The sequence below is a fragment of the Peromyscus californicus genome, unplaced genomic scaffold (genome assembly GCF_007827085.1).
Source record: "Peromyscus californicus insignis strain IS unplaced genomic scaffold, ASM782708v3 Scaffold_18__1_contigs__length_77618521, whole genome shotgun sequence".
In the NCBI taxonomy this organism is placed as follows: Eukaryota; Metazoa; Chordata; class Mammalia; order Rodentia; family Cricetidae; genus Peromyscus; species Peromyscus californicus.
This window is the reverse complement of record NW_026294480.1, coordinates 872473-900467: the sequence shown is the minus strand read 5'-3', so window position 1 is coordinate 900467 and position 27995 is coordinate 872473. Positions and strand designations below refer to the sequence as shown.

Here is a 27995-nt window from a genome sequence, read left to right as displayed (position 1 = left end):
GGTCTCTGCTTTGGCTATGTGCACACTCAGCGCCCTTGGTCAGTGACCCGGGTCTCGCCACCGTGCGTAAGTGGGAGATGACCAATAGCTCTGGACCCTGGTGGGTGAATGCCGCTGTGACAGTGAGAAATGCGGACGCACAGCTTCATCTGATCCCCCTCCTTTGGTGGTGGGTGTTAACGGAACCTATTTGGGAGCTGAGCTTATGGCAGGACCACAATAAAGCTTTAAGAACCTGTACATTAGAATTCCGGCCGTAATTATGAAGCCTGACTGGAAAGAACTGTGACTGCCACCACCCACTGTCGGCACCGAACTCGCAGGCAGCAGCAGCCGGTTCTGGAGCAGGGTGGGCCTTAGGTTCCTCTGCCTACGCAACCTTCAATAAATCAAGGACAGGTGTCTTTGCTTGCGACCCCGCCCCAGTCTAGACTACTGGGACCCCCAGCTCGGAGCGGAAAGGGGACCGAAAAGCTTTCTGTGGAGGGCAACCCTTCGTGACCGCGCCTCCCTCTGTTACTCCTACATTTCCTGCAACCACTGAACTCAGCTGGGGGAACACGCCTGACCGGTAGTCTTAAGCGCCAACTGTGAGACAGAAAAGAGATATTGGTGCAACCCCGCCCCTTCCGCTACCACTCTTGGTCCGTTTGGATTCCGCCCCTTCCTCCGTCCGACCCCGCCTTCTTCCGCCGCGGGCTCTCCATATCCCGGATCCCGACGCTTTTCTGAGCGCAGTCCTATATCGAAGTTCCCGCACGTGGGGGACCTTGAGCGCGATGCCGCGCGCGCCCCGTTGCCCGGCCGTGCGCTCTCTGTTGCGCAGCCAATACCGCGAGGTCCTGCCGCTGGCAATCTTCTTGCGGCGCCTGGGGCTTGAGGGCAGTAAACTTGTACAACCCGGGGACCCAAAGGCCTTCTGCATGTTGGTGGCCCACTGCCTAGTGTGTGTGCCCTGGGGCTCGCAGCCTCCACCTGCTGGCCTTTCCTTCCACCAGGTGGGCCTCCGGGTGGGATCCCTGTGGGTCGGGGGCGGAGAGCCGACAGGACGCGGGACAGCGCTCCTAGCTCACGTGTTAAGTCCTTCTTCTTAACAGGTGTCATCCCTGAAGGAGCTGGTGGCCCGAGTCGTGCAGAGACTCTGCGAGAAAGGCGAGAGGAACGTGCTGGCTTTTGGTTCCGCAGTGCTTAACGGGCCCCAAGGTGGGCCTCCCATGGCCTTCTCAACCAGTGTGCGCAGCTACTCGCCCAACTCGGTGACTGATAGTCTGCGAGTCAGTGGTGCCTGGATGCTTCTGCTGAGCCGAGTGGGCGACGACCTACTGGTCTACCTGCTGGAGAGCTGTGCTCTCTACCTGCTGGTGGCCCCGAGCTGTGCCTATCAGGTGTGCGGCCCACCTCTGTACCAAGTCTGTGCCACTGCGAATACCAGGCTCGCTGTGCCCCTCAGCTACAGGCCCACACGACCAGTGGGTAGGAATTTTACTAATCTTGGATCCACACACTGGGTCAGGAACAGCAGTCACCAGGAAGCATGGAAACCCCTGGTCTTGCCATCTCGAGGTGCGAAATGGCATCTCAGCATCACCGATAAAAGTGTGCCTTCATCTAAGAAGGCCAGGCGTGATCTGGCCCTGAGACTGGAGAAGGGACCTGACAGGCAAGCAGTTCCAACCACATCAGACCCAAGGTCTGCCGAGACCCCCACGGTGCCTACTAGTAGAGCTACCAAGGAAGACTTGTCTTCCAGAGGAAAGGCGCCTGGCCTGAGTCTCTCTGGGTCAGTGTGCTCTAAGCACAAGTCCAGTTCCACATCCCCGCAGTCACCACTATGCCAAGAAGCCTTTCAGCTCAGACCATTTACTGAGACCAAACGCTTCCTCTACTCCAGGGGAGGTGACCGAGAGAGGCTGCACCCCTCGTTTCTACTCAACAACCTCCAGCCAAGCTTGACTGGGGCCAGGAGACTGGTGGAGATCATCTTTCTAGGTGTGAGGCCTGGACCGCTCTGTGGGACACGCCGCCTCTCAAGGCGCTATTGGCAGATGCGGCCCCTATTCCAGCAGCTGCTTGTGAACCATGCAAGGTGCTCATATGTCAAACTCCTCAAGTCACATTGCAGGTTTCGGGCAGCAACCGACCAGGTGGCAGATGCCCTGGACGCCAGCCCATCGCACCTCGTTGATTTGCTCCGCCTACACAACAGTCCCTGGCAGGTATATGGTTTTCTGCGGGCCTGTATCCGAAAGCTGGTGCCTTCAGGTCTCTGGGGTACCAGGCACAACGAGCGCCGCTTCTTTAAGAACGTGAAGCAGTTCATCTCCTTGGGGAAGTATGGCAAGCTCTCACTGCAGGAGCTGATGTGGAAGATGAAAGTAGAGGACTGCCTCTGGCTTCGCAGCAGTCCAGGTGAGCAGGGCTGGTCTCCAGCTGAATGCAGTAGGGGCCCAGAAAAGGGAGATGAAGAATGCCAAGAGCCCAAGCCCTCAGCGGCGCAGTGGCTTTATGCAGTCAATGGTTGGGCAAGTTCCATCTGATTTATCTCTGACTCCAAGCTCCCTCCAGCCCAGTTTGTGCTAACCAAGATTCTTGTCCAAGTCCTGGGGCAGGTTCTCAGTGCTGGGGACACTGTGGTGAACAGATAAGCAGGTGGGGTGCATAGTGGATAGAAATCTAGTGAGAGCTCCTCCAGGTTACTCGTGATCCGACAACAATGTCAGGACAGCCCAGGAACCCATTTGTCCTGGTGGGAAGTGAGGCTCCCGAGGTCTAAGGGCTCTTGGGGTTCACCCAGTGCAGATGTACACTTAAGCTATGATGGTGCAGCTACTCAGTCCAAAAAGGGTAGGGAGGAGGGAGGAGAAATAAATGAAAGACTTCCTACAGTGAAGATCCCTGTCCCATCTTAGGTACGGGAAGGCACCCGAGAAAGGAGAGCCGAGGAGAGCCGAGCCTGCTGCATAAAGGGGGGCTGTTTGTGTTACTTGGGAGGTTGTAGAGCCAAGACTCCTGTGCCCTCCCTTGCCTGGTTTAATGCTGAGGTTGGCCCATCCCAGCAAACCCTCCTGTCATCAACCTGTGCATGTATGGAAGGGACCACACTCCCTATCCTGTTCTCCCCTCTCCCAAACTCCTAGGATATTTACAGCTTATGGGGAAAAGATGGCAGAGCCATGTTTACCCACTGTGGATGGTCCTTGGGAGCTCCAACGAGAGCCTTTAAAAATACATACCTGGCCCTCCCAACTGCAGCACAGAGCCTCTGTGGCCTTTGTAAGTCATCCCGCCTGATGTACACTGTCATTCCTATACAGTTCCGGGCTCCCTGACCCCCAGCTGTCAGTATCTGTTGCCCAGGGTTACTGAGACATCTCTAGAGGAAAGGAGATACACAGCCCCTCACACATTCTAAGGCGGAGATAGCAGCTCTCCTTATTCTGGACACAAGCTGCTGCTTGCTTAGATCAGACCCTGCCCAGATCCAGCCTTATGATTGCTTTTCCAGATGTGTTTGAACACGTCTCTTCTGCTTCAAGAACCCTTTGACCCTCGGTTTCTCTGGACTTTTCTTTAGAACTTTATTCCTGCCTCTTCAGGTTTTTGTTGTTGTTTTCTGTCATTATGGATTGGGTGTTTGACTACACATTTCCTTCTGGATACTGCCTTAGCTGCACCTCGTGCTTCCATGTGTGGTAATTTTGGTATCAGTGGTTTGGAGGCATTTCCCACATTTCACACCTTTTTGGTGTGTTTTGTTGTTGTTGTTGTTGTTGTTGTTGTTGTTGTTGTTGTTTTGATGTATTTATTGCCTGGGATTTTTTTTTAATTCCAAATGTGTGAAATATTTTGAATTTTCCTTTTAAATTGACTTTGAACTCTGGTGTTACAGTTTGTATAATACCAGTTATTTGAAGGTGCTGGAAACGTGCACTTCTGCACAGCCAGTTTTCCTAAGTTCGTGGTATTTCTGAATGCTGAGTCTTTTGTGTTCACTATGTCAGGTATATACAGGAAACATGCACATCCTTCCAAGCCGTGAAATAGGAAGAGAGGTGGATACCTCTGTCTCTGACTGGACAACAATTTCTTCTTGTTCTGGTGGTATTCATATGCAACATTGTTAAGTGTATGTACTAGTTATAAGTTTTTATTTATTTTATTTGTTTGAGACAAGGTCTTACTATCTAGTCCTAGCTGGCCTGTAACTTGTTTGTAGACAAGGCTGACCTTGAACTCACAGAGATCTGCCACACCCAGCTGGAATTTTTATCTTTCTAATTAGAGAATCTTTGATTGCCAGGATAGTATATCTGTAGTGATTTTTTTTTTTTTTTAACGTAAAGTTTTTTTTTCTGAGACATGTTTCCCCTAAGTTGCTCAGGCTGCCCTCAGATTTGCAGCCCTGTTTCCTGCCTCGGCTTCCAGAGAAGCCCGCTTGGTAGCTGGGTTTGTCAGCTGCTCAGACTGACTGAACTGGGCTTGCTTTTGGTGTCCTTGCTGTGTCTCTTTTCTTCCTCCAAGTTTTGCTTTTTTCACATTCTTATAGTTCAGACGGATCTTTTCCACAGCATGCAAGTGAGTTTCTTATATCCTGCCAGGCCAGCCTGACAGTTGTCACGCCGCTGGGAAGCCGAGCTTGCTTACTTCCTTTCTTTCAAGAAGAAATGTGTCTGAATGTGCTGCTTCTGTTATTTCCAGTTTGCTATCACAAGTTCTAAATTTTTTCATGTGTGTAGGGGTTTTGCTTGTGTGTCTGTGTACCTCTTGGATGCCAAGGACCCACGGAAGCCAGAAGAGAGCATTGGATTCCTTGATGGAGTTGCAGATGATTGAGAGCCACCATGTGGATGCTGGGAATCAAACCCAAGTCCTCTGAAAAAGCAGCCAGTGTCTTCACAGCTGAGCCGTTTCTTCAGCCCATTTGCTCTTGATTCTTGCTGCACCCCACCCCACCCCCGTGTCTTGCTGTCTGAGTGATTGTAAAGTGCCTTTCCTTGCTCACGTGTCTTTATTCTGTTTTCACATTTGAGAGAGAAGTTCTGTGCACTGCTCTTTGCCGGTGGTCACCTGACATTTGAGCCTTGATGTGCTGCAACTCTGGTCAGCATTTCCACTAGCTTCCTGTCTCTCTGCTGATTTAGCTCTGCCTTCAGTCTCTCTACTCCCAAGTTAAACATCATTCTTGTTTTTTGAGACCACTGCTTATTTAATTTTAAACTTCTATACCATTTTCTACATTTATTTGTTTTTAATGATTATTTTATGTATATGAGTGTTTTGCCTGAATGTATTTATATGTACCATGCCATCCATGCCTGGTGCTGGAGCAGACCAGATGAGGGTGTCAGATCTCACGGAACTGGAGTTACAGGAGGTTGTGAACTACCATGTGAATGCTGAGAAAAAAATTGAGAACCTCTGCAAGAGCAGCCAGTGCTCTTAACCACTGAGGTATCTCTCCAGCCCCTGAGTCCTTCTTTCTTTGTTCATTTTTTCTTCTGTCTTGTCCCTCCTTCTGGGATTCCCTTTCTCCTGCACAAGTTTCCCTCATGGTCATCACTGCTGGTAAACCCAGCTTTATCTGGATAAAGCAGGCCCCCATAGTATCTGGAGATCTTCAGAGGTCCTCAGAAGGACAGCTATCATAGCCCATGGTGCACTGAACCCACGTGTCTAGAATGACAATAAGAGTAGCTTGTTCTCTGCTTGGCCCTACATGTCTCTGAACTGCACTGCTCAGTGGCAGTGAGTGTGTAGTCTGTGACCCTGTAGAACAGCCTCAGTACCCATTGAAGTTTGCCTGTGCATGTATGTGGAGGCCTGAGGTTGACATCAGGAGTCATCTTTAATCGCCTGGAGTCGCTGATTCAGATAGGATCCATTTGTCTTTGCATCCTTAGCACTGGGATTACAGGCACAAGTCCCCACAGCTAGCTTTTTTAACGTGGGTTCTGATGATAGAACTCGGTTTTCATGCCTCTAGAGCAAGCACTTTGCCAACTGAGCAGTGTCCCTAACCCCTATCTGAAGACATTCTTAGCTTTAGAGTTGGTAGAAGCTAGGGTCTGCAAAGTCAGTCCATCCCAAAAGATTCACTGGATAGTCACAAAGGTGCTAGGTCAGATTCAGAAGTTGGAAGTGAATGGCTGTTGGGGAAGTGAAAGATGGCTCAAGCGTTTCACGCTCAGTCAGCAGCATTTCATCTCTAGTCAATAGGCCTGCCGGATCCCATCACTGACATGGCTTTGTCAGGGAACTCTAGTTTACAACATGCTTTAAAAAAAAAAAAAGCACACACAAAAAAGGTTAAACTAGTTTATTGATATATTTATTATATTTATCTAATATATTTTATTAGAACCCAGCATGTCCAGTCTAACACCTCGTGGGATCATTTTGGGGTCCCATGGCTTCCATGCTGGGGTAAGTCATGGGTGTTGAATATCTACTATTTTCAGGAAAGAACCGTGTCCCAGCTGAAGAGCACCGTATGAGGGAAAGGATCCTGGCTATGTTCCTGTTCTGGCTGATGGACACATACGTGGTAGAGCTGCTTAGGTCATTCTTTTACATCACAGAGACCACATTCCAGAAGAACCAGCTCTTCTTCTACCGTAAGAGTGTGTGGAGCAAGCTGCAGAGCATTGGAGTCAGGTACCACACAAGATCTCTGTTATCCGTGTCTGCTGTTTACATACACAGACTCCAACAGTGTATGGCACCTGCTAGCCTGCCCATGGACCTTCAGGACATAGACTCCATGTAGTCATGGACTGGAGATCCTGCTTTCCTACCTGTAAAATCCTAAGTTGGACCTATACCATCTATAGGATCCCTGGCGTAGGAGAAATTCATACCAAACAGGGCAGAGCAGCTACCTGTTCGGTGCATGGGTCAGATGGGTTCCACCTTATGTTCACCCCTGAAGGAAGTACCTATGAGGAGCCTCCTCAGTGGGAAACCACAAAGGGTCCGCCCTGAGAGCTGGCAGGGGCTCTGAGTGGCTGAGGTTCTTTGCTTATTGAGCTGGGATTTGCTGTCCCAGTGGAAGGTACACAGGCCAAGCTGGGGAGGCAGAGTAGATGGCAGGCAAGGCCTGCACAGAGCAGACTACCATGTTAACCAAGGTTTCTCTGGGTAGCCCTGGCTGTCCTGAAACTAGCTCTGTAGAACAGGCTGGCCTTGAACTCAGAGATACCCCTGCTTCTGCCTCCTGAGGACTGGGATTAAAGGTGTGTGCTGTCACCACCCAGCTCTATGTTTCATGAGGTCCACCCTACCTATGTATTACCTGTGCTTGTGGGATTCTTAGCAGCCGTCACAGGGCTTCCTGAGCGCTTTGGCACACATGACCTGGGGCGGGCAGGGATGCTTTTTGCTTTCACACCTGTATCTAAGCCAGGATATCCATAGAGTGCAGCAGATTGCTTCAAAAGTATCCTGGCCAACTTGACCACCCCAAGAAGGGAATACTGAGGATAGACTATGGGGCCAGATGTCCCAGGTGCCCACACAGCTACGTCACATACCCTGTTCAGACAGTTCTGGGGGTTGCCTAGTTGGTGTGGGTTGCTGTGATCCTGGATGTAGCCCCACAGCGTGGCAAGCTGTCAAATGACCCAAGTTCCTAACCACCCTGAGGGGATGTGTCTCTCGAATTTACCACATGCTCATGTCATAACTCCATGATGCTCTCTGTAACAGGCAACACCTTGAGAGAGTACAGCTGCGGGAGCTGTCGCAAGAGGAGGTCAGGCGGCACCTGGAGGCCTGGCCAGCCAATCCCATCTGCAGACTGCGTTTCATCCCCAAGCCCAATGGTCTCAGGCCCATTGTGAACATGAGTTTTAGCATGGGCACCAGAGCCTTTGGCAAAGAGAAGCAGGTGACTGCACTTGGCTCCTGTACTGTGGTTGAGCCTATGCTCTGACTTACGCAAAAGCTCATGAAGTTCTAAGCCCTGGGTAGACAGAAGAGGGAAGAGGAGGACACGATTGTTCCTGAGTCCAAAAATTCAGCATATGGGAAGGCCCTAGAGATGGGAGATGGTCTCAAGAGCCAGAGGGCTTGGGACATAAACCTTGGAGGTACCTCAGGGATCCCGCCATGTAGGGTAGACACTATATGGCCTCCATGCTAGAGGCCAAAGTAACCATGGAGCAGCTGCCTCCCACAGCTGGATGTCCATAACAACTCTGACCCCTCCCAGTGCCTATGTAAGGTGTGTGGAGTGACTTTGTCCTTAGTAATGCCTCAGAGGACACAGTAAAGCTATTGATGCCTGGAGGACCTTTATGAGTGAAGATGATCCTGAGCCTGACCCCAGCCCAGTGGACATGTCTCCAGAAGGCAGTGCCCTTGGTGGTGGGTGAGAACAGGTTGGGGCAGGTTGGGTGAGTGTCCCAAATGCAGTCAAGTGACTTAGTGGGATAAGTCTTCCAAGACTCTGGGCTACAAGAGTCTATTCTGAGAAATCAGGGTGCTCTGGAACAGTCTGCCAGGTCCCTTTCTAATGTGTCTTCTGTGACCCTGTCCCAGGCCCAGCATTTTAACAAACGTCTCAAGACTCTGTTCATCGTGCTCAACTATGAACGGAAAAAACATCCTAACCTTCTGGGGGCTTCTGTACTGGGCTTGAATGACATCTACAGGACCTGGCGGACATTTGTGCTGCGTGCGCGCGCTCTGGACCCGGCACCCAGGATGTACTTTGTTAAGGTGGTCATTTGGACTCCTGTCCATCACATTTGCTCTCGTGGTCTGGGCTCTAGGGACCTCCTTGGAGCAGCCAACACTGGGTGACCCTATTGTAGGCTCAAGCTGGTGATTGAGAGTGTTGGCCTGCTACCACACGTAGGCCAAAGATGCCGTGGCCTTCCATTCTCTTAGGAGCAGGGGGACCCCATTCTTCTGGGATAACCAGCTCCCAGAATAGCCTTGAGCTCTATATGGGTTCTCTGGACAGTGCACTCCAACTCCTCTGGGATCCACCCTGTAGGAGAATCCCATTGGATGCTGAGTCCCATTCAGAGAAGTAGCCATGCTTGACTCTACCACCAGGGCCTGGATGCTTCAGTATCTTGGTTAGGCAGGGGCCCTTGTAGGCTCTAGGGCTCTGTAAGGAGAATGTAGGCTTTTCTTATCCTAGGGTCCTCAATCTGGGGTAATGGGCTAGAGAGAGGAATGTAGGCTTGCTATGCCCCAGGGTCCTTTGTCTGGAACAGGAAATTTGTGGGATGGGCATGTGTGGCTAGCCTGGTACAGGAGCATGGAGTATCTTTCTTGCATTTTTCTCTATCTCCTGTAGGTTTGCTTAAAAATGGTTGGAACCCAGATACTAAAGACAGAGCCAGCAGGACCTCTGGGCCTGGGCCCAACCATGCTTAGTAGTGTTCACATGTGTTCCACAGGCAGATGTGACTGGGGCATATGATGCCATCCCCCAGGACAAGCTTGTGGAGGTTGTTGCCAATATGATCAGACACTCAGAGAACATGTACTGTATCCGCCAGTATGCAGTGGTCCAAAAAGGTTGCCAAGGCCAAGTCTACAAGTCCTTTAGGAAACAGGTAAGGCCATCGTGGACTTTTATCTATGCTGTGAGCATGTTGGTGGCACAGGCTTCTCATGTCATGACTATCTGGGATCTGTCAGTGACACAGTGAGGCTGTGACAGGTCCACATTTCTGGCATGTTCGTACCAGGGCCTGTCTGTGACTTCGGTGTCCATGGTGCCAGTGATCATTTGTCTGACCCCAGCCTGCCTCCCTCTACAGGACTCCCAATGGAGCGTATATCTGCAGCCATCTGCAATATCTAACCCAATATCTGCAACTATCCTCCCACGCTCTGGGACAGCTTGTTCATTTGCACATCCAATGTCCTTTTCAGTAGGCAGGTGGGGCCTGCAGGTTCAAAGGTGGAGGAATTTGCACAGAGTTCAGGCCTAAGAGAGGTGCAAGGTGACTTCCTTTCCCTGTATGTAGGACACACAAGACTCACAGGCAAACTTTAACTATACATGTGTGATATGTGCAGTGGCCATGTGGCTTCTGCACCAAGGGCATATTCATAATTACTACACCCAGACGATTCCTCCCCCGCTCTGACCAGAGCACCCATCATGGTGCCTCTGTTGAGGCTAGAGGACAATGTGTGGGAATTGGTTTTTTCCATCCACTACGTGGATCTGGGGATTGAACTTAGGTCATTAGGCTTGGTGGTAGGTGTCTTTCCTTGCTGGGCCATCGCACCAACCCCAGGTAAACACCTGAAGTTAAATTTCTCTCTAAGAGCCCTCAAGTAGTACTGTATACACGCTGGCATTTTGCCAGTTCATTATCTGCAGTTCAAAATCTTCATTATTTATTTATTGCAATTTTTGATAGCCTCTTGGTGATTTAGAAGCATGTTACTTAATTACTTTGAAAATGCAGACGTCGTCTATATATCTTGCTATTCTTTTCTAGGTTAATTCTTGTACTTTAACTACTCTGGGTGACTTTACTCCTGGCCCTACAGCAAACCCACTTGGCACATGTTTTTTTTTTTTGTTTGGTTTGGTTTTTTTTGTGCTATTGTAGGTTAATTGTTTTGTTTTATTTTGTTTTTCGAGACAGGGTTTCTTTGTGTAGTTTTGCGCCTTTCCTGGAACTTGCTTTGTAGACCAGGCTGGCCTCGAACTCACAGAGATCCACCTGCCTCTGCCTCCCGAGTGCTGGGATTAAAGGCGTGCGCCACCACCGCCCGGCTCAATATGACATCTTTATATGTGTGTGTAATGCATTTTGACCATACTCACACATGCACCCTAGCATGGGAAATTTTAAGGCTCAAAGCCAATGTTCAGTCTCAACGTAGGAAAGAATGGAGCAGAAGTACTTCGAGAGCATCCAGGGTCACTTAGAGACTCCTGTTCCCGTGGCTGGACGCCTCACACCTGGCACGTTGGAATTGTTCCCGGGATGTCAGTAGATGGTGCTGTATCTCTTCCGTTGACATCCTGTCTGGAGCCGTGGGCCTTGCTGGCCGCTGGATAAAAAGCAGGCATCCTAGAGAGTGTTGCAGGAGATGAAGAAGCCATCCCCTCCCTATTCCTGTCAGCTCTTCTTCCTGTCTGCACGCTGTCTCCGTGGAGAAGTCGGGGTGCTGCTTGTGTCGTGATCATCGGTAACCACAGCTTTATGGGGGCGTCTGACCCGAGGAAAGCCGACTGTGGTGAAACCTGCTGTTCCTGTGGCTCTTCCTGCTGGGGTCCTATATTCGCTCTCTTCCTTACAAGACTCTGTGATGGAGTGGCCCCGCATTGTTCTGTTGTTGAACTGTGCTGTGGCTGTCCTGGCCAGAAAACCGTGTGCCCGCCTGGCTCCTCTCAAGTATTCACCTCTTCTTTGCTGCAGGTCTCCACCCTCTCCGACCTCCAGCCATACATGGACCAGTTCGTGAAGCACCTACAGGGCTCAGATGGCAGTGTGCTGCGAAACTCCATTGTCGTTGAGCAGGTCCTCGGACTTCCCGTTAATGGGCCACCTGGTGGGGCCTATCACCTCTACTGGTCTGTTTGCTTCAGTGCAGAAATGTGACCATCAAGCTCCTTGGTGGAGAGTTCCCATACCAGGGCCACTCTTCCTGGTGGCAGTCCCATGACATGCCCAAGGCCCCCCAATAGCTACTAAGGTGGGCATGCTCTTGCTTTGAAGTGCCCTTTCTACCCTCTTGTTCCCCAAACTCCAGCTGACCCATCAGTGAACTGGTAAAAAGATCTTTTCCCTCGGTTCTGATCTGGAGACCATAGGACAGTTCACCTGCTGTTGGTAGACAAGTTGGATTTGATCTGTGGTCCCCATCTTGATCCATTATGTCAGAGGCAGTGTTTCCCTACACCACACACAGGGGATCTCCTCCCACAAGTCAATGGTTCTACGGAACCTTCTTTGTACATATTCTACCTTTGGGGCAGCCATACTCACTGAGACCTTTGGATGATTTTCTTTTGGCTCACTAGGGTACTGTATGAGCTCCAAGTTTCCAGACCTAGTGCTGTAGGAACATAAAAGGTTACATCACTGCTTTGTAAGTTGCATACCCTGTCACTTTGAGTCAAATTCAACCCGGTCACTTGACTCTGGCCCCACCCCTACTTTACTGTGAACACTTGGTCTTGAGGGGGCATCTGGTGGCAACCTCCTGCAACATTCTGCATCCTCATACTCGTCTGTCTACATGTGTCTGCTTTTCCAGAGCTTCTCTTTGAGCGAGGCCAGCAGCAACCTGTTTGACTTCTTCCTGCACTTTATGCGTAACAATGTCATGAAGATTGGTGGCAAGTAGGCACGGGCATGGGGCAAATGGGCAGAGGGTGGGCAGAGGCTGGGCGGGTACAGGTAGGAAGAGGCCGTCCTGACTGCTAAGCAGGATGCCCGCTAACTGGCCACAGCACTTAGAACTCTATCTGACTGGCTGCCTCTGCCTCATTCCTTCCTCCCCACTCCCCTTTGTAGAATTTTCTTGCCCTTCTGCTGGCTGAGCCACAGGGCTGCCTACCCATGAGGCCTTGTGAGCTCCTGGCTAAGCATGGCCCCAGTGAAGTTAATAATTCTGTATGCCTGGAGCTCCTGTTGTCACTTTGACAAAATGGCAGGGGCACCGCCCCTGTGCAGCCAGGCATGGGATACATGTAGCATCAAGGAAGGAAGTGCAGCACCCATGACTGGGTCCCCCTGAGACTCCATGAGTTACAATCCAGACCAGGTACCCTTTAAAAAGCACTGATGTGGTGAAGGGAGCCCAGACTGGCTCAGTGCTGGATCTGCCTAACAGCCCATCAGCCTGAAAAAGACATGCTTTGTGTGTCTGGATCAGATTTCAGGTTGAGTGTCTGAACATTTGGTTGGACCTTCTGCACCCAAAGTCTCCACCTGGAGAATGGAACTCTGGTTATGCACTTGGCTTCTTTTTGCTGGGCTGGTAGGAGCCCATGATGAGTGCCAATACAGAGCGGAATTCCAGGCTCACACCCAGGCTTCTTAGAGATGAGGTCAGTCAGGGCAAGAAATATCTGATTATCAAAAGTCACATTATGTATTAGGATGTAATTGGAAATGTTAGATATGCGTGCTGGGAGACCGACCACAAGCTACAAGTGTACAGCTGGGTGTATTTTCACAAACACAACTAAGGGTGCTCCTGAGTCCTGATAGTACTGAGCACAGATCTGTGAGTCTGTCCATGTGGTAGTTAACTTAGTCCTCATGTGGGTCAGCCTGATATGCTGAAAAGTCAGATCTGTGTGCACCGTGCCTGGAGAACTTCCTGACAGTTACTCTAGCAGAGGGGATTGAGTCAGTGCAAGGGGTTAAAGGTCAGCTCATACCTACTCTTTCTCATATACGGGTTCCCTGGGTGAGTTTCCTGTCCTGATCATCTGAAGGCACCCACCCCTGCCAGCACCAGCATGCATGTTTGATTGAAGGGTGCCATTATGTTCTCTTCGAAGAAGGCACTAACATTTTCACATGCCTATTACCTGGAATGTTTCTTCACTAATAATCTGTTACTAATTGTACCAGATAAATATTCAGTTCAAGAACCTGATTGCTTATCATTCTTGTTTAAAATCTTAAAATTTAAAATAATAAAAAAAAAAACCCTGGAGTCAGTGAACAGGGATGTAGTCCCCACCACTCCAGGTTGTAGTAAGAGTAGGAAATGGGAGAGATAAGGATGGTACTTAATTTGGTGTTTTTTTGGTGTTGGCAACTGATGGTAGTAGATACTGTTTGTATATGTGGTCTTTGAGCATGTTTACAGATTGGTGTCTATGTATATTCATGTATGTCTGTGTACATATTTATACATGGGGGTTTGTCAAATGTGTGTATGAAGCCCACTGTGGCTGCTGCTTCTGACCATAACCATCCCACCACCCCCAGGTGCTATGTCCAGTGCCAGGGCATCCCCCAGGGCTCCAGCCTGTCCACCCTGCTCTGCAGTCTGTGTTTCGGAGACATGGAGAACAAGCTGTTTGCCGAGGTGCAGCAAGATGGGTAAATGCTTCTTTTTACTGCTCCAAGGGTCCAGGTCATGAGTTGGCATATCTTCATACATTGTTTCTAGCTCACTGAGTGGGTGTGATAGTTGCTTTATGTCCAAGATGTAAAGGCCATTGCCTTCACTTCATGAAAACCTATGAAGGGTCCCAGAGCTATTTCTGTTAGGAACTCAGTAAAACTGTCATTTATCTTCTTTTGAAATATCATTTTGTTTTGTCTTTGCACATTCCGATACTTAAAATGTTTTAGCTTGGATCTCTTATGGGTGAATTCTATGTGAAACCTGTCAACATGTCTCATTTTAGGCTGCTTTTACGTCTTGTTGATGACTTTCTGTTGGTGACACCTCACCTGGACCAGGCGAAATCCTTCCTCAGGTAAGGACCGTCATGCCTGGGTTTCTGCCGTGTGATTGTGATGTATGTATGGCTGAGGCCACACATGTAGTTGGTTTGTGATTTTGTGTCTGGACCTCGTGTTGTCACCAAGACCTAGTGGCATCTCTACTAAGTGTCAGGGGCACCTCGCCTGTGCAGCCAGGCATGGGATACCTGCAGCACCAAGGAAGAGATAGAGCACCCATGGCTGGTCCAGCCTGGTCTCACCGAGGATGCCATGTGCTGAGAGACAACAGGCAGTAACCCCCATGCCTCCCAGCTGAGCCCACAGAAGGGCTGTTTCCAGAGGCCTGAGGCACTAAGCCCTTCTGGGAGATGTGCTGTCCCTAAGCACAGCTGTCTTAGTGAAGAGACACCATGACCACAGCAACTCTTTTTTTTTGTTTGTTTGTTTTTTTGAGACAGGGTCCCTCTGTGTAGCTCTGGAGCCTGTCCTGGAACTCACTTTGTAGCCCAGGCTAGTCTCAAACTCACAGAGATCCTCCTACCTCTGCCTCCCGAGTGCTGGGATTAAAGGCGTGGGCCACCACTGCCCGGCCCACAGCAACTCTTATAAAGGAAAACATTGAATTGAGGCTGGCTCACAATTTCAGAGGTTTGGTCCATTATCATCACAGTGAAAGGCATAGCAGCATGCAGTAAGACATAGTGCTGGAGAGGTAGCTGAGAGTTAGTTCTACATCTTTGACCTGCAGGCAGCAGAAAGTAAACTGGGCCACACTAGGCCTAGCTTGAGCATAGCAGACCTCAAAGCCCGGTTCCAGTGACATGCTTCCTCCAACACGGCCACACCTCCTAATAGTGCCGCTCCCTATGGACCAAACATTCAAACACATGAGTCTGTGGGGGCCACACCTATTCACACCACCACAAGAGCCATTCCTGACAACTTTGAGACGTCACACCACACCATGAAGGAAAGGCACTGGATGAACAGATCCATGGCTCTGTGGAGTAACTTTTCTTTATGGATTGTTAGGAAGAGACCAGAGAATTTGGACTTACCAAACATTGGTGTTTTGAGACATGGCTGTTGCCTCAGGAGTGGTCATCTTTCTTATATAATAATATTCATACTAGTAGGTTATAGTGTGTACTCCAGGCTGTGTTTATAGTATGTATCAGGTCAGGGTTATGGCATATCTGGTTGTAAAGTTAATTTTTGTGGCTTAAGCTAGAATTGGGCATTGCAGACCTGCTTCAGAGCAGGGACCATCGACTAGGTTCTCAGACACTACAGAGTTTGAGGGCTCCCTCGGATCATGTATTATAGAGGAGGCCCCTCAGGCACTGTGGAGTTTGTAGGGTAATTGACAAGAGAGGAAGCACCTGAAAGTGGTTAATTAAGCTGAGCTCTCGGAAGCTGTCACCGTTGGTGTTTCCATTATCCACTGGCCTGTCTGGTGGAAACACTAAACGCTGTCCAGTTCCAAATCTGCCCAGCGGGGCTCTGTGCAGGCTGCCTGTACTTCCTAGCACAGTGTCCTCGAGCCCAAGTAGGCCGTGCATGTCAAGGTCAGTAGAATCAGGTGAGAACAGCCCTGGAGCTGGGACAGAGGACACTGCTGCTGCTGCTGAGAAAATTTCCAGAAGTCAGGGAAGTGGCTCTGGATCAATGTCAGGCCACTAGGTGACAGGACCACTAGGTGAAGCTGTCCATGGACATCTGTAGGAAAGATGTACTGCAAGGAGCTGGCCAGGGCAGCTGCAAGGACTGACTAGAGTCTACAGTACACATGCAGGTAGATGACGTCAAGCGGCCACACCCACGGGACAGGAGCCAGACCACTGCCAGACTGCCACTGAGAGTTCACTGTGAGGAAGGGTACAAATCTGCCTTCGACTCACGGGGAGATCTGACCCACAAACAGTCTGTTAGCATTTCCTGGTAGGGGAAGCAATCCACATCTACAGGGACCTCGAAAGTAGCTACAAGAAAACAGGCTTTTGGGTAAAAGGGAAAGGATGCCTTATTACATGGGTGCTAAGATACGACCGTCAGAGGGTCGTGTGACTTTCCCACTTGTTTGATGCATGGCCATCTTGTTCTGAGCTGGCCCTGTTGCTCTATTGCTTACACAGAAGACAGGCGCTAGGCTGCAGTCCAGAGCAAGCCTGTGCCTGGTGTTCCGTCAGGTACCCACAAGGACCCACTCTCTCTGGTCCCAGAACACCTCTAGGTATTTTTGTAGCATGTGCCGAGTGCTTCCAGGGTCCCATAACCAGTGTTTCCTCCCTTACTCAGGGCCCTGGTCCGTGGCATTCCTGAGTACGGCTGCATGATAAACTTGCAGAAGACAATGGTGAACTTCCCTGTGGACAGTGGTGCCCTGGATGGTGCAGCTCCACACCAGCTGCCTGCTCACTGCCTGTTTCCCTGGTGTGGCTTACTGCTGGACACTCAGACTCTGGAGGTGTTCTGTGACTACTCTAGGTAAGCACATCTCGCTGGATAGCAATCCATGCTGCTTAAGCCCTCGTAAAATGGCTTAGTGTGTGCTTAGACTCTGCACGTATTCACATAAGCTTTGAGTCAGTCAGGCTAGGGCAGCATCTCCAGGAAGTGACACTCGCTTGTATTATGGTCCTTAGAACACCCATTCATTTTTCCTAGTAATTCCACATCTTCGTATCTACCCTGAAAAAACATCAGAGACTACCAAAGATTTTACTTGAGCTTTTACAGTGGCGAGGCCAGTTTGTCTTGCCCTTTGACCTGAGCAGTGGCCCAGAAGACGCTGCAGAGCGCAGGAAGCAGCCTTATTCTGTGTAGAGACCACATTTTCAAACAGTATTGAATGGCAGAAACCCCATTTCATCATCAAAGTGTTCAAAAGCGTGTGTAGAAGTTTGCCTTGAACTGGGGAGGGAACTGGGGTTAAGAGTCCTTGCTGTGCAAGGATGAGGATCTGAGTTCAAATCCCAGGTGAAGAGCCGGTGGTTACATGCACCTGAATCCCTGACACTATGGGTAGAGATGGAGAAGAGTTGGTCATAGGGGCTTGCTGGTTGCCAGTCTAACTCCAGGCTCAGCGTTTCAAGGGAATAATGTGGAGTGTGAAAGAGCAGAACACCCCTTCCTCTGACCTCCATCCACATGCACAGGCATGCACTCGCAATGCATAGAACACCTATACCTGTGTTCATCTTTGAGGATGATGCAAGGTCACTGGGTGACAAGAAGGCACTGCCCCTTACCTTCTGTCCCGCACGTGTCCCATCTCGTAATTTCATGTCTGAAGATAACCAAGAAGCACCCTGCGGTCTGCAGGTGGTTTGACACCGTTGTGGGCATTTCCTTTCTGTTTGCTGCCACTGAGGTCTGGCTGGAGGTAATTTTCTGCTCCACTCACACACAGCCCTGTGCTGGGAAGGTGCTCTGTCAGACTGCAGCCACTTAAGAAGCTTCCTGTATGATTCGTGTTTCTTTCTGAACTGTGAATTTTGACCACTCTTATTTGCCACTGATGAGCAAAGATGTCTGGTGATCCTGAGCCTGGATAAAATGGATATTGTTCACTACATCTGGTTGGGTTTGATTGCCCAGGGGCTTCGGGTGGTGCTGTGAGCACGTGCCAAGAGCTGGAGTGTGTTCCACGTGTGAAGGTCCATCCCTGTGGAAGACCTCAGTGTGTGGCAGAGGGGGGCAAGAGGTGCTAGTCTCTCAGAGGAGGGGTTGGTGTGGGAATCACACAGGTCGGATATCTTTGTGCTGCAGTTACTCCCGGACCTCAATTAAGGCCAGCCTCACCTTCCAGAGTGTCTCCAAGGCTGGGAGGAAAATGCGACAGAAGCTCTTAGCTCTTTTGCGGTTGAAGTGTCATGGTCTGTTTCTAGACTTGCAGGTAAGCAGATGGCAGCCACCTCATCTGTTGATCCTTTGTGCGGGTCCTGTTCTTTGTGCAGGGGCATGTGCATGGATATGTGTATGTGCGGATGGGTGCAACTGTGTGTGGGTGAAGAGCATGTAGACATCTATATGTGTACTGGGGATCCCTGAGCATCCACCCTGCTCATCTCCATCACTTTCCAATACTGTCATCGCTCCCCACAGAGAGGTTCCCTGGATCCTGGCCTTGGCCTTGGGCTCTCAGGCCCTTGCTGCTGAGTTCTCTGTAGCTAGAGTTTTCCTGCCAATGGCCAATCAGTGTTTTAATTATTGACTAATCAGCAACACATTTGACATACAGAACATCCCACAGCACTTCCCCCTTTTTTTTTCAAAAAGGAAGGTTTTAACCTTAACAAAGTAAAATTACATATAATTTGGGAATTTGGGCGTAGCTTCTCTTACTACTTCCTGCTGGAGGGGGACGCTGTATCTTATGGGGAAACAAAGAAAATTTTAGGATTATGGAATAGTCCATGAGGCTGCATCATATGAGCCAGATGCCTTCAAACTGTGCTGGATGTTGGATCATCTGGGCCATGGTATCATCGGAGACCTTTCAGGGGGTCTTGGCTGGTCAAACCTGATGTGTCTTAATCTGGAACAAATCCATAGCCTCTGGCTTTCTGTGGAAACAAAAGCAGAGTCTCCTTTCCAAAGTAACATATCCTTATATCCAAATTTTGAAGTCAAGGTACCTTTAAAATATACATTTTGGCATAACTTAACAGCTTTTACAATCAAATGTTTTTCTGCAGTTAAAAGTCCCAAAGACAACACAATCCAGATTCTCTGTGTAATATCCATTTTTACGTGGCTTATTTTTTATACTACCTTTACTGTCTCTTTAAAGACTTTATTTTTTAAAACTATGTATTTGTTTCTATAACTGTATATATCACCTTTTTTGTCTCTTTCAAGCCTACGTATCTTTTACACACATTGTAAACTATTACATCTGAATCTGTCTTATTGTGAATCTATTGCCTTAAACTACAGCAGCTGTGGCTGCTGGCTCCTCCCACCTCAGCTTCCCAACATGGCTACGTTTACCACCAGCTCTGGGAGCTATCGTGGGTCTATGCTTTTATCCAAGCAGCGTGTAGTCCAGAAACCTTTTTTTTTTGTTTTGTTTTGTTTTGTATTAGCAAAGTCTAAATCCACCATGCAGCTTAATGTGCCACTTGCAGAGGCCTCATTCCTGCCATACAGCATGTTGAGCATGCACACCAGGAACCCACAAGTAGCTCAAACCAGCAGCTGCTGCTCATTTGAGAGAGACAATTAGGAAGCTGTTTTTAGCTCCGTTTTAGAATCTTTTCTCAGTTTTTAGGTGGAAACTCTTGCCACCACGTTGGACGCCATTTGTAGCTAGAGTTTTCCTGCCTGGCCCACAGTCAGGGCAAATCTCTCTCACCTGCCAGTCCCACAGCCGTCAGACCCGACCAAGTAAACACAGAGACTTGTATTGGTTTCAAACTGTATGGCCATGGCAGGCTTCTTGCTGTTCTTTCAGCTTAAATTAATCCATTTTTATAAATCTATACCTTGCCACATGGCTCGTGGCTTACCGGCATCTTCACATGCTGTTTCTCATCGTGGCGGCTGGCAGTGTCTCTCTGACTCAGCCTTCCACTTCCCAGCTTTATTCTCCTCCTTGTCCCGCCTACACTTCCTGCCTAGCCAATGGCCAATCAGTGTTTTAATTATTGACTAATCAGCAACACATTTGACATACAGAACATCCCACAGCAGTTCTCTGTCTAGGAGGGGCCATTGTGGTAGGCTTTGGCCTCTGCTTCTTCCTGCTTCCTCCCCTCTTGATGACACCTGGGGGCCTGGCTGGATTTCTAGGGTCTCCCATACAAGTGTCTTTCTTATCCCATTTGACAACACAGAAAGTGTTGGTTTGTGATCCAAGGGATGTTGCTGATGGTTCTCTTTCTGCTGGGACTCTAGGTGAACAGCCTCCAGACGGTCTGCATCAACGTGTACAAGATCTTCCTGCTTCAGGCCTACAGGTGAGTCGTGGGCTGTGCCACCACTAGAGGGTGGCACAGACCAGAAATGCCAGCCATGCTGTCTGCTGGGGCTTTCACGCCTAAGGTAACGCAAGCTAGCTGCTCCCCTAATTGGGTGGCATGTCGAAGTGGGGTTAGGAAAAAGCAGCATTCAGTTGAGTCTCCACAGAGCTCTGTATCTGTCGGATGAGAACCTCTTCTGGTCTCCCGGTGCTGGAAGTACAGATGACCTCATGTGCTGACCAGAGCTTGCGGCTGGCTGACTTGAGACAGGAGGGGCTGGGGTGGAGACACCCCCCACCCAAGAAAGCACCTCGGAAGGCATAGGATGGGAAAGGAAGCAGAGAATCGGATCTGTCGCTGATGGTGTCTTGCACTGCAGAAGTCGTGACAGGGACATATCCCAAAGCCGCCTGGCCATCGTGGTGTCCCACACATTGCCTTGTGCTGCTGGGACACTCTTGTCCTTGGATGGTCCTGAGACCTGGGGCTGGGATCCGTTCCCAGGTTTCAGGTAGTGAAATATCTCCACCTGAAGTCAGGTTCATTAGGCCAGACCCCATGACACTCATTACACAGTCTCTTACCTGGCTGTAGGAGCACAGCATGACCCTTTCTTCTGAAGTTTCCTGTAGGGATGGGATTGGCTTCCCATGACTCATGAAAGGAGGGCTGCTCCAAAGAGTTGTAACAGAGGCAGACGGTCACACCAACCACAGGCCAGATTTATGCCACTGTGGATCTGGCCTCCTTCTAAGTCCCCACCCTGGTCACTGGAGCTGAGTGTGGGAAGAGCTTGTGCTGTGGAAGACTGGGCACAATTTCAATACCAGGCAATTTACCCTTGCTGTGACGTGAGGTGAGAGTGCATGAGGCACCTGGGAAGAGACTAGTTCTGTGGCAGTACACGTGTATGAAGACATGTGCCATGCACACACAGTATGTGTGTATGTGTGTGCATGTAGTAGTAAGTTCATTTGTGCATGCAATTACATGATTCAAGGCATGTGGTGCCCAATAAATCTGTGTAATTCACATGTATGCCAGACAAGAGCTTGCTTTTGTATACACGCGTGTACACACTTACCAAGGGTCCTTCCCCAACACTGTGACTCCTGCCCAGGTTCCATGCATGTGTGCTTCAGCTCCCCTTTGACCAGCATGTTAGGAAGAACCCCGCATTCTTCCTGGACATCATATTCAGAATAGCATCCTGCTGCTACTCCATCCTGAAGGTCAAGAATGCAGGTGCGTGGATGAAGCAGGGCCAGCATGCTTGTGCAGTGGGTGGGCATCCTGCACTCACTCAGGAGCTAGTCAGCTGTCATTGCTGGGCCTAGGGGCTAGTAGGTCAGAAGGATGCTGAGAACGCCTTGGAGGGCATGAGGGTCTGTGGCCAGCTGGGTCCTTCAGCCTCCATCTGCTTCCCCAGGAATGACACTAAGGATCAAGGGAGCCTCTGGCTCATTTCCTCCTGAAGCTGCTCGTTGGCTCTGCTACCAAGCTTTCTTGCGCAAGCTGGCTGGTCATTCTGTCATCTACAAGCGTCTCCTGGGAACTCTCAGGACAAGTAAGTGAGCTCCCTTCAAATGGCCCCCAAATCTACCCTTGAACACTGAGTTTCTAGGTGAACCCAAAGGCAAACTGTAGATGCCAAGCCCATCTCCATTTGCCTGGGGAGGAGCCCACTCAGGCAGCTCTGGGTGGGTGAAGCTAGGCTTCCAGACCACAGCTTCCTACTTCTGCCTTCCTGCTCCCTCTGTTCTACTTCTTACCTCAAGAAAGGCCCATGGGGTGACACATTTCACTTTCAGGAACCTTCTGATCCCTGCCTGGTCCCTTCACCTCTGCTCTGCTGCTTCCTAGATGCTGGGAGGGATCCTCAGGTTTCTGTAGTGGTGGTAGTGTGTTCCTGGGTGGGGCTCCTGCTCACACCTGGCCCACACATGGCCAGGATTTGACCCAGGTAGGCTAAGGGACTACCTCACCTCTTTGGAATGAAATTTGAGTACATCCTCTGTTGCAGCCCAAAGACAGCTAGGCCGGAAGCTCCCAAGGACGACAATGGCCATCCTTAAGGCTGCAGCTGATCCAGCCCTAAGCACAGACTTTCAGACCATTTTGGACTAACCCTGTCCCCTTTAGCTGGATGAACATGGGCATTGTAGCCCCACCACTCCTAGATCCATGCCACAAGAGGGACCAGCCTGTTGTGGGGCTAGGTTGCCCTCCAAAACCTCTGTGTCATGGGGTGGTAGTATGGAAGTTTGTCCCAGTGCCCTGTTTCCTGTGGTGGGCTTGATTTCCTTCCTGATGCCCTCCAGGAAGCAGATCCCACCCCTTTTAGTGTCAAGGATCCACTAGTCACCAACACCAAAGGAGGTAGAAGACGTATGGGCACTGGGACCATGTGGACAGGTGTGAGATGCCTGGCCCTGGTGTCTTTTCATATCTAACCATGGAGTCTTTTCCAGTGGGGTCAGAGTGTCTCAGAGATGAAGACAGGACTTTGAACCAGTAACCTAAATTACAGCCTAAATATACTCTGAATTCAGGTGACTGAATGTCTTGTTACTTTTGCTGTTGTTGTTGTTATTTTAGTTTTTGCTGTCCTAGAACTCGTTCTCTAGACAATATTTTCCATAAAGGTGCAACAGGGGCATGCATGTCTTGGCAGTAACCAGCAGCTGTCTAATTTGTTTCAAAGCCCACTCAACAGGAGTACTGGAATTTAGCCAACTCTCTGGGGTTAGTGAGGCTATGGGTCTAAGAAGAACTTAATTTGGCCATTTTGCTAAACCAGCATAATTTCTAACTGCTTGCTAAGTATGTATCCTTACACCCATAGATAAGTGTAGTGCTCACCCCTCCCTCATCAAAGAACGTTTGCAACAGATAGGTAACATTACAGAAATCCACAACTAGATGAATGCTGAAAACAAGTGATCATGGAGTACCCAGCCCCAGTGGATTCCTCTACAACACAACCTCTGTTGTAACCTAAGACTTAGGGAACATAATGAATGAGGGGACAGGAAGACTGTAAGAGCCAGAGGACCAAATAAACTGAGATTTTTGTCTCCTAGAAATGGCAGGGTGGCTACACCCATGATACCTCAACATATGGCTACCTAAACAAGAGCTGAACAAAAACATCAATATACACGGTTCTTCCTTGCTCTGGCTCCAGGGTGGAGCAGACAGCCTCAAGCTCTGTTCAGAGTCAAGTTGGAATGTGCAGGTGGGTGGGGAAAATACAGGATAAGGCCATAGGAGTATAATCCAAGGTATGAGCGAGGATATGGGGTATGCTGAAGGGTAGCAATCTCTGGGCGCCTCTGGTGAATCTGGCCTGGGCCTTACCCCTGCTTTTGTGCCATGGGCCCCTACAGTAAGGAGTTTGTAGGAACACCTAGGATGAGTTTGTCCTCAGACAGGCAGCCAGGGCCCTCCTGTCTACTCTGTTGAAGTACCACCTGTCCCTGCAGACCAGCACAGCAGCTCCCTCAAGAGAGAAGTCAGCTCTCAGTAGAGCTAGACAAAAGCCATTCAACAGACAGCCTGAGGCTAACATAGGGAGCAGGAAGACCAGCATAAAGGGCATAGAGATGTAAAGAACAGCTCCCCACCTCCCTGCCCCCAGCTTCCAAATGGACTGACTGAGCTGGATTCACTGAGCTCTTAGTCACAACCAATTAGCTTTGAGCAATTCTGGAAGCTTCTGGGATATCATTGGTGGGACCAGAGAAACTGTACCTTGGACAGGGCTCTCAGCCCCAGCGCTGATGCAGCCTAATTGGCCCCAGCTGGCCTTATGACAGTGCCTTGTTCATCCTGCTGCCTTTTAGTGCATCCAAGTGACTAAGCCGAAGGCATTTACAGCAGAGCCAAGTCCAGGGAGTGGATCATAAATGCACCCAGGCTCCTGGAACTTCCATATGGAGGGTGTATGTTTGGGGATCTTGACAGCCAGCCTGCTGGAACCAACCCAGTCCCAGGGCAGAGGACACTCAGTAACGGGATTAAAATAGGGTTGGGAAATCCCAGGATCCAAGGTCATACATAGCTCAACAGGAGACTAGAAATCTTCCGCCTGGGCTGGGCACACTCAGGCCTCTCCGGTGTGCCAGTAACATCATGTCATCAGCCAATCCACTAGGTGCTAGCATCTTATCTCTAGCCATGTTCATCTAGTTCCAGCTCTCCTCAAGACCACTTGTATTCCTGCCAAATTGTTAAGCCCTCGCTAAAGGTTCATGTCCTAATGGGCCCCAACTCATGAGTTGCTGAGTTCTTTCTTCAGTTACTGTGGAGACTGCCAGGTCCGCCCTGGGGGAAACAAAACCGGCGAAGTTAAAAGGCAATGGGATCTGAGCTGAAACTTATTGGTGTGGTGGTGGTGTGTGTTCCCTTGCAAGTGTAGAACCCCTGTGAGGAAGTCAGGTGTGATGGTGCATGCCTGTAACCCCAGAACTGTCAAGGTGGAGACAAATGTATCCTTGGGGCTCCCTGGATGCCTAACCTGCTTGGTGAGTTCTAGGCCAGTGAGAGACCCTATCTAAAAATCAAATTAAAAATAATTTTTTAAATGGGGATGGCTCCTGAGAAAGGACACTTAAGATCGTTCTCTGACCTCTGCAAACATGCATACAGAATCAGAGAAGAACAGGAATGAGAAGGATTTGAGCATGAGAAAGCAATGTCAATGGAACCAGTCATAAGCTTCCTACAGGATAAGAGTTCCTTCTTGCCCTTCTCTGGACACCCACACACTGGGCTCAATACTCGGTACCTATAATGATGTTCACCTGTGAAGGATATCATAGAACTAAAGGGAGTTCCTAAAACTGGATGGACTGCAGGAACCTAGAGACAGGAGCTGATGCAGAGGCCATGAAGAGTGCTGCTTACTGGCTTGCTCTGACAGCTTTCTCAGTCTGTTTTACTATAGAACCAAGACTATCAGCCCAGGGGTGTCCCCACCCACAATGGAGTGGGTCCTCCCACATCAATCACTAATTAAGAAAATGCCCTACAGGCTTGCCTACAGCCCAGTTGTATGGATGAATTTTCTTTTCTTTTTTTCAGTTTTTCAAGGCAGGGTTTCTCTGTGTAGCCATGGCTGTCCTAGAACTCTCTGTAGCCCAGGCTGGCCCTGGACTCACAGAGATCTACCTGCCTCTGCTTCCTGAGTGCTGGGATTAAAGGTGTGTGTCACCAGCAGCCAGCTGGATGAATTTTCTTAATTGAGGTTACCTTCCCTCAAATGATTTTCACTTGTGTCAAGTTGACATAAGCCGAGCACACTTATGGTAAGCAGAAAAATGACAACAAAGAGGTGTTGGTCCCCAGAAACTGACTACGCTACCTGATCATGAAATGTGGCTATGGTTACAGATGGAGTGAAGATCTGTTGACCTGAAGATATGAATCATCCTGTTTATCTGGGTGGGTCTGAGATCATCACAGGGGTCAGTAAGAGGGAATGCTGAGTAGAATTGGGTTGTAGAAAAACTAAACCAGCCACTGCAGTCTTTGAGCTGGAGGAAAAGGCCAAGTGCAGTAATGAAGGCACTATCAACCAGACTAGCTAAGGACAGGTGCTGCCCAGCACGCCTCAACCATGGCCCAGTGAGACCCGATTCACACTCTGGGCCTCCGAGGCAGTAAGAGTACAGGTATGTTTAGGAATAGCTTCTGATGTTCAGGAATTTGTTATGGAAACAAGTGAGGAGACAAACTCAGGACTTGTTCTCAGGATCTGGGGACCAGTGTGAAGACCTGTGGCAGGAGACACGGACAGGAGTGAAACAAGATTAACATGGGAAAGAAGCCATTTTGCAGAGGAAGTCTGGAGTCCTTCACTTGAACTTTTTCTCAGGAATGGATCATGTTCAGTGATACACAAACTTGGGAGAGCTGTGTGCTCTCCCTTTCATAGCAAGCTGTCTCTCTATTTCCAGCCACATATTCCTGAAGCAATCCTAGAATCAAATACCCACAAATTCAGATCTGCAGTTTGACACCTCTAAACATGCTTTCCCTGATAGTCTGGGCTTTTTCTGTTTCTCTACATCCATACCTAGTTTCAAAGGCATAACTTCTTCACCTCCCCTCCTCTGGCAGCTGCTTGGATTTTCTTCTTGCTTGTATTGTTTTTCCTCTCAAACTTTAATAAAAAATGTCCTCAAGCTGCCTTCTGAGTCTGTTTTTAATTATTTTACTAATGAGACTGAGAACCCAAAGGGAACCCCAGTTTTCCTGACAACAGAACCACTTCTGTAGCCCAGCAGAGCAGGTGCCCACAAAGTTGCACAGGCCCTCTTACCCTTCCTGAATGCCACCTCCCTTACCTCAGCAGGATATAGACACTGATAGGGTGATGAGGGTGATGAGGTGACTGCGGCTCACAAACTCCCAGGTGGCCCAGGCTGCTGGGGGGGGGGTCCTCAAACTGAGGGGTGGGATGCACCTCTTTAGGCTAGACTCTGTTCACCAAGGATGCAGGAAATTGGAGGCACATCTGGGGTTGGTAGAATTTATGTTATATATCCCTGCATGACTGGGATATATCCCTGCAATGATGCCATAAGGAAGGTGACTTCCACGGTCTGCTCTCCTGCAGTTGAAATGCAGCAGGCATGACAGAAAGGACCCAAGTGAAACTTGTTCTCTGTGATAAGACACAGCAGCCTGGGATGGCGTCTGCTTCAGGTAGTCCCCTCAGCAGACTCACTCCCTAGCCACAATGGTGGTGCCTTTCACAATGAGTTCCACCTATTGTAAGAGGGGGCTGCTTCTCATACAGCAAGTTGGCTTGACTGAGCATGTATTCTCAGGATCACCTGGACTACAGAATTAACTTTCACCCTAGAGTGTAGAGGAACACCTCTCCAAGTATAATCTTAACCTTAGTTGTAGGATAGAGCTAGGCGGAAGAAAAATACTGAGAGAAGGGAGGGCTCCTGTGGCTGAGGAAGACATGGACGCTACGTCCATCTCAGAGTTGACAGGCCATTCATAGCAGCTTCATTTCTAAGTTGACACAGTTGCCCTGAGAAGTGGTGTGTTCCTGCAAGTTGTATGTCTTGTGGTCCAGTCTTTGCTGGGCAGGCCTAGCCTATGTTTTTCTCAAGGGCAGGGTCAACTTGAAGGTACCTTGCATGTAGGTATGGTCATGCAGGCTCAGACCACTCACCTTTGCTCTGCAGTCTGGACCCTTGTTCACTTCCTCCTGGATAGTGCTTTGGTAGCCATTCCAAGTTTCAAAGCACTCACCAGAGGCTCCCAACAATCAGTCTGTTTGACAGAGGCTGGTGGGCCTCTGCTGTTTTGGACTGCCCATCTGTCTGTATGTCCACCTACCAACCACTCATTGAACATGCCTCCTGCCATCGTCCCTTCTGTGCAGATATTCTCATAGCTGCATCAAGAATGTGTGCAGAATGGATTGCTCTGAAGACATGAGCACTCAAGCCTTTGTTCTCCGTAGCTAAGCAGGACTCCACGTTCTGGGCTCCAGGATCCAGGGCACACATGCTTTCATTTCAGTTCCTGGCAGAAAGCGTATTCTTCCAAGGTACGGGCAGAGTCCATGCCGCTTTTGTGATGTTCTACACCAAAAATTTTCCCCTAA

The 27995-nt window shown here is 49.4% G+C and overlaps 1 protein-coding gene across 10 annotated transcripts; it reads left to right on the top strand.

The window, feature by feature from the left end:
• On the top strand, positions 1–26555 carry Tert (telomerase reverse transcriptase). 10 transcript variants are annotated; one of them, XM_052742905.1, is made up of 17 exons: positions 4–998; positions 1098–2409; positions 6459–6654; positions 7705–7885; positions 8539–8718; positions 9411–9569; positions 11400–11501; positions 12241–12326; positions 13932–14045; positions 14357–14428; positions 16695–16883; positions 18168–18294; positions 20298–20359; positions 21483–21607; positions 21792–21929; positions 22834–22914; positions 23446–26555. In XM_052742905.1, exons 1-16 carry the CDS (start codon positions 780–782, stop codon positions 22878–22880), a joined length of 3309 nt encoding a protein of 1102 aa, XP_052598865.1. In that variant the 5' UTR covers positions 4–779; the 3' UTR covers positions 22881–22914; positions 23446–26555. The 10 variants fall into 10 exon arrangements, 8 of the variants coding, with proteins under 8 accessions (XP_052598870.1, XP_052598865.1, XP_052598863.1 ...); XR_008219412.1 differs by having other exon boundaries at positions 6–998; positions 22386–23600; positions 26118–26555; XM_052742903.1 differs by lacking the exon at positions 22834–22914 and having other exon boundaries at positions 26118–26555.
• Positions 26556–27995: the final 1440 nt, after the last annotated feature.

Coding starts and splice junctions, on each gene's coding strand:
- Tert (XM_052742902.1), top strand. CDS start 780: ATGCCGCGCGCGCCCCGTTGCCCGGCCGTGCGCTCTCTGTTGCGCAGC. Junction 20,360..21,482: donor TTCCTGCTTCAGGCCTACAG/GTGAGTCGTGGG, acceptor ACTCCTGCCCAG/GTTCCATGCATGTGTGCTTC. Junction 21,930..22,385: donor CCTGGGAACTCTCAGGACAA/GTAAGTGAGCTC, acceptor CCTCTGTTGCAG/CCCAAAGACAGCTAGGCCGG.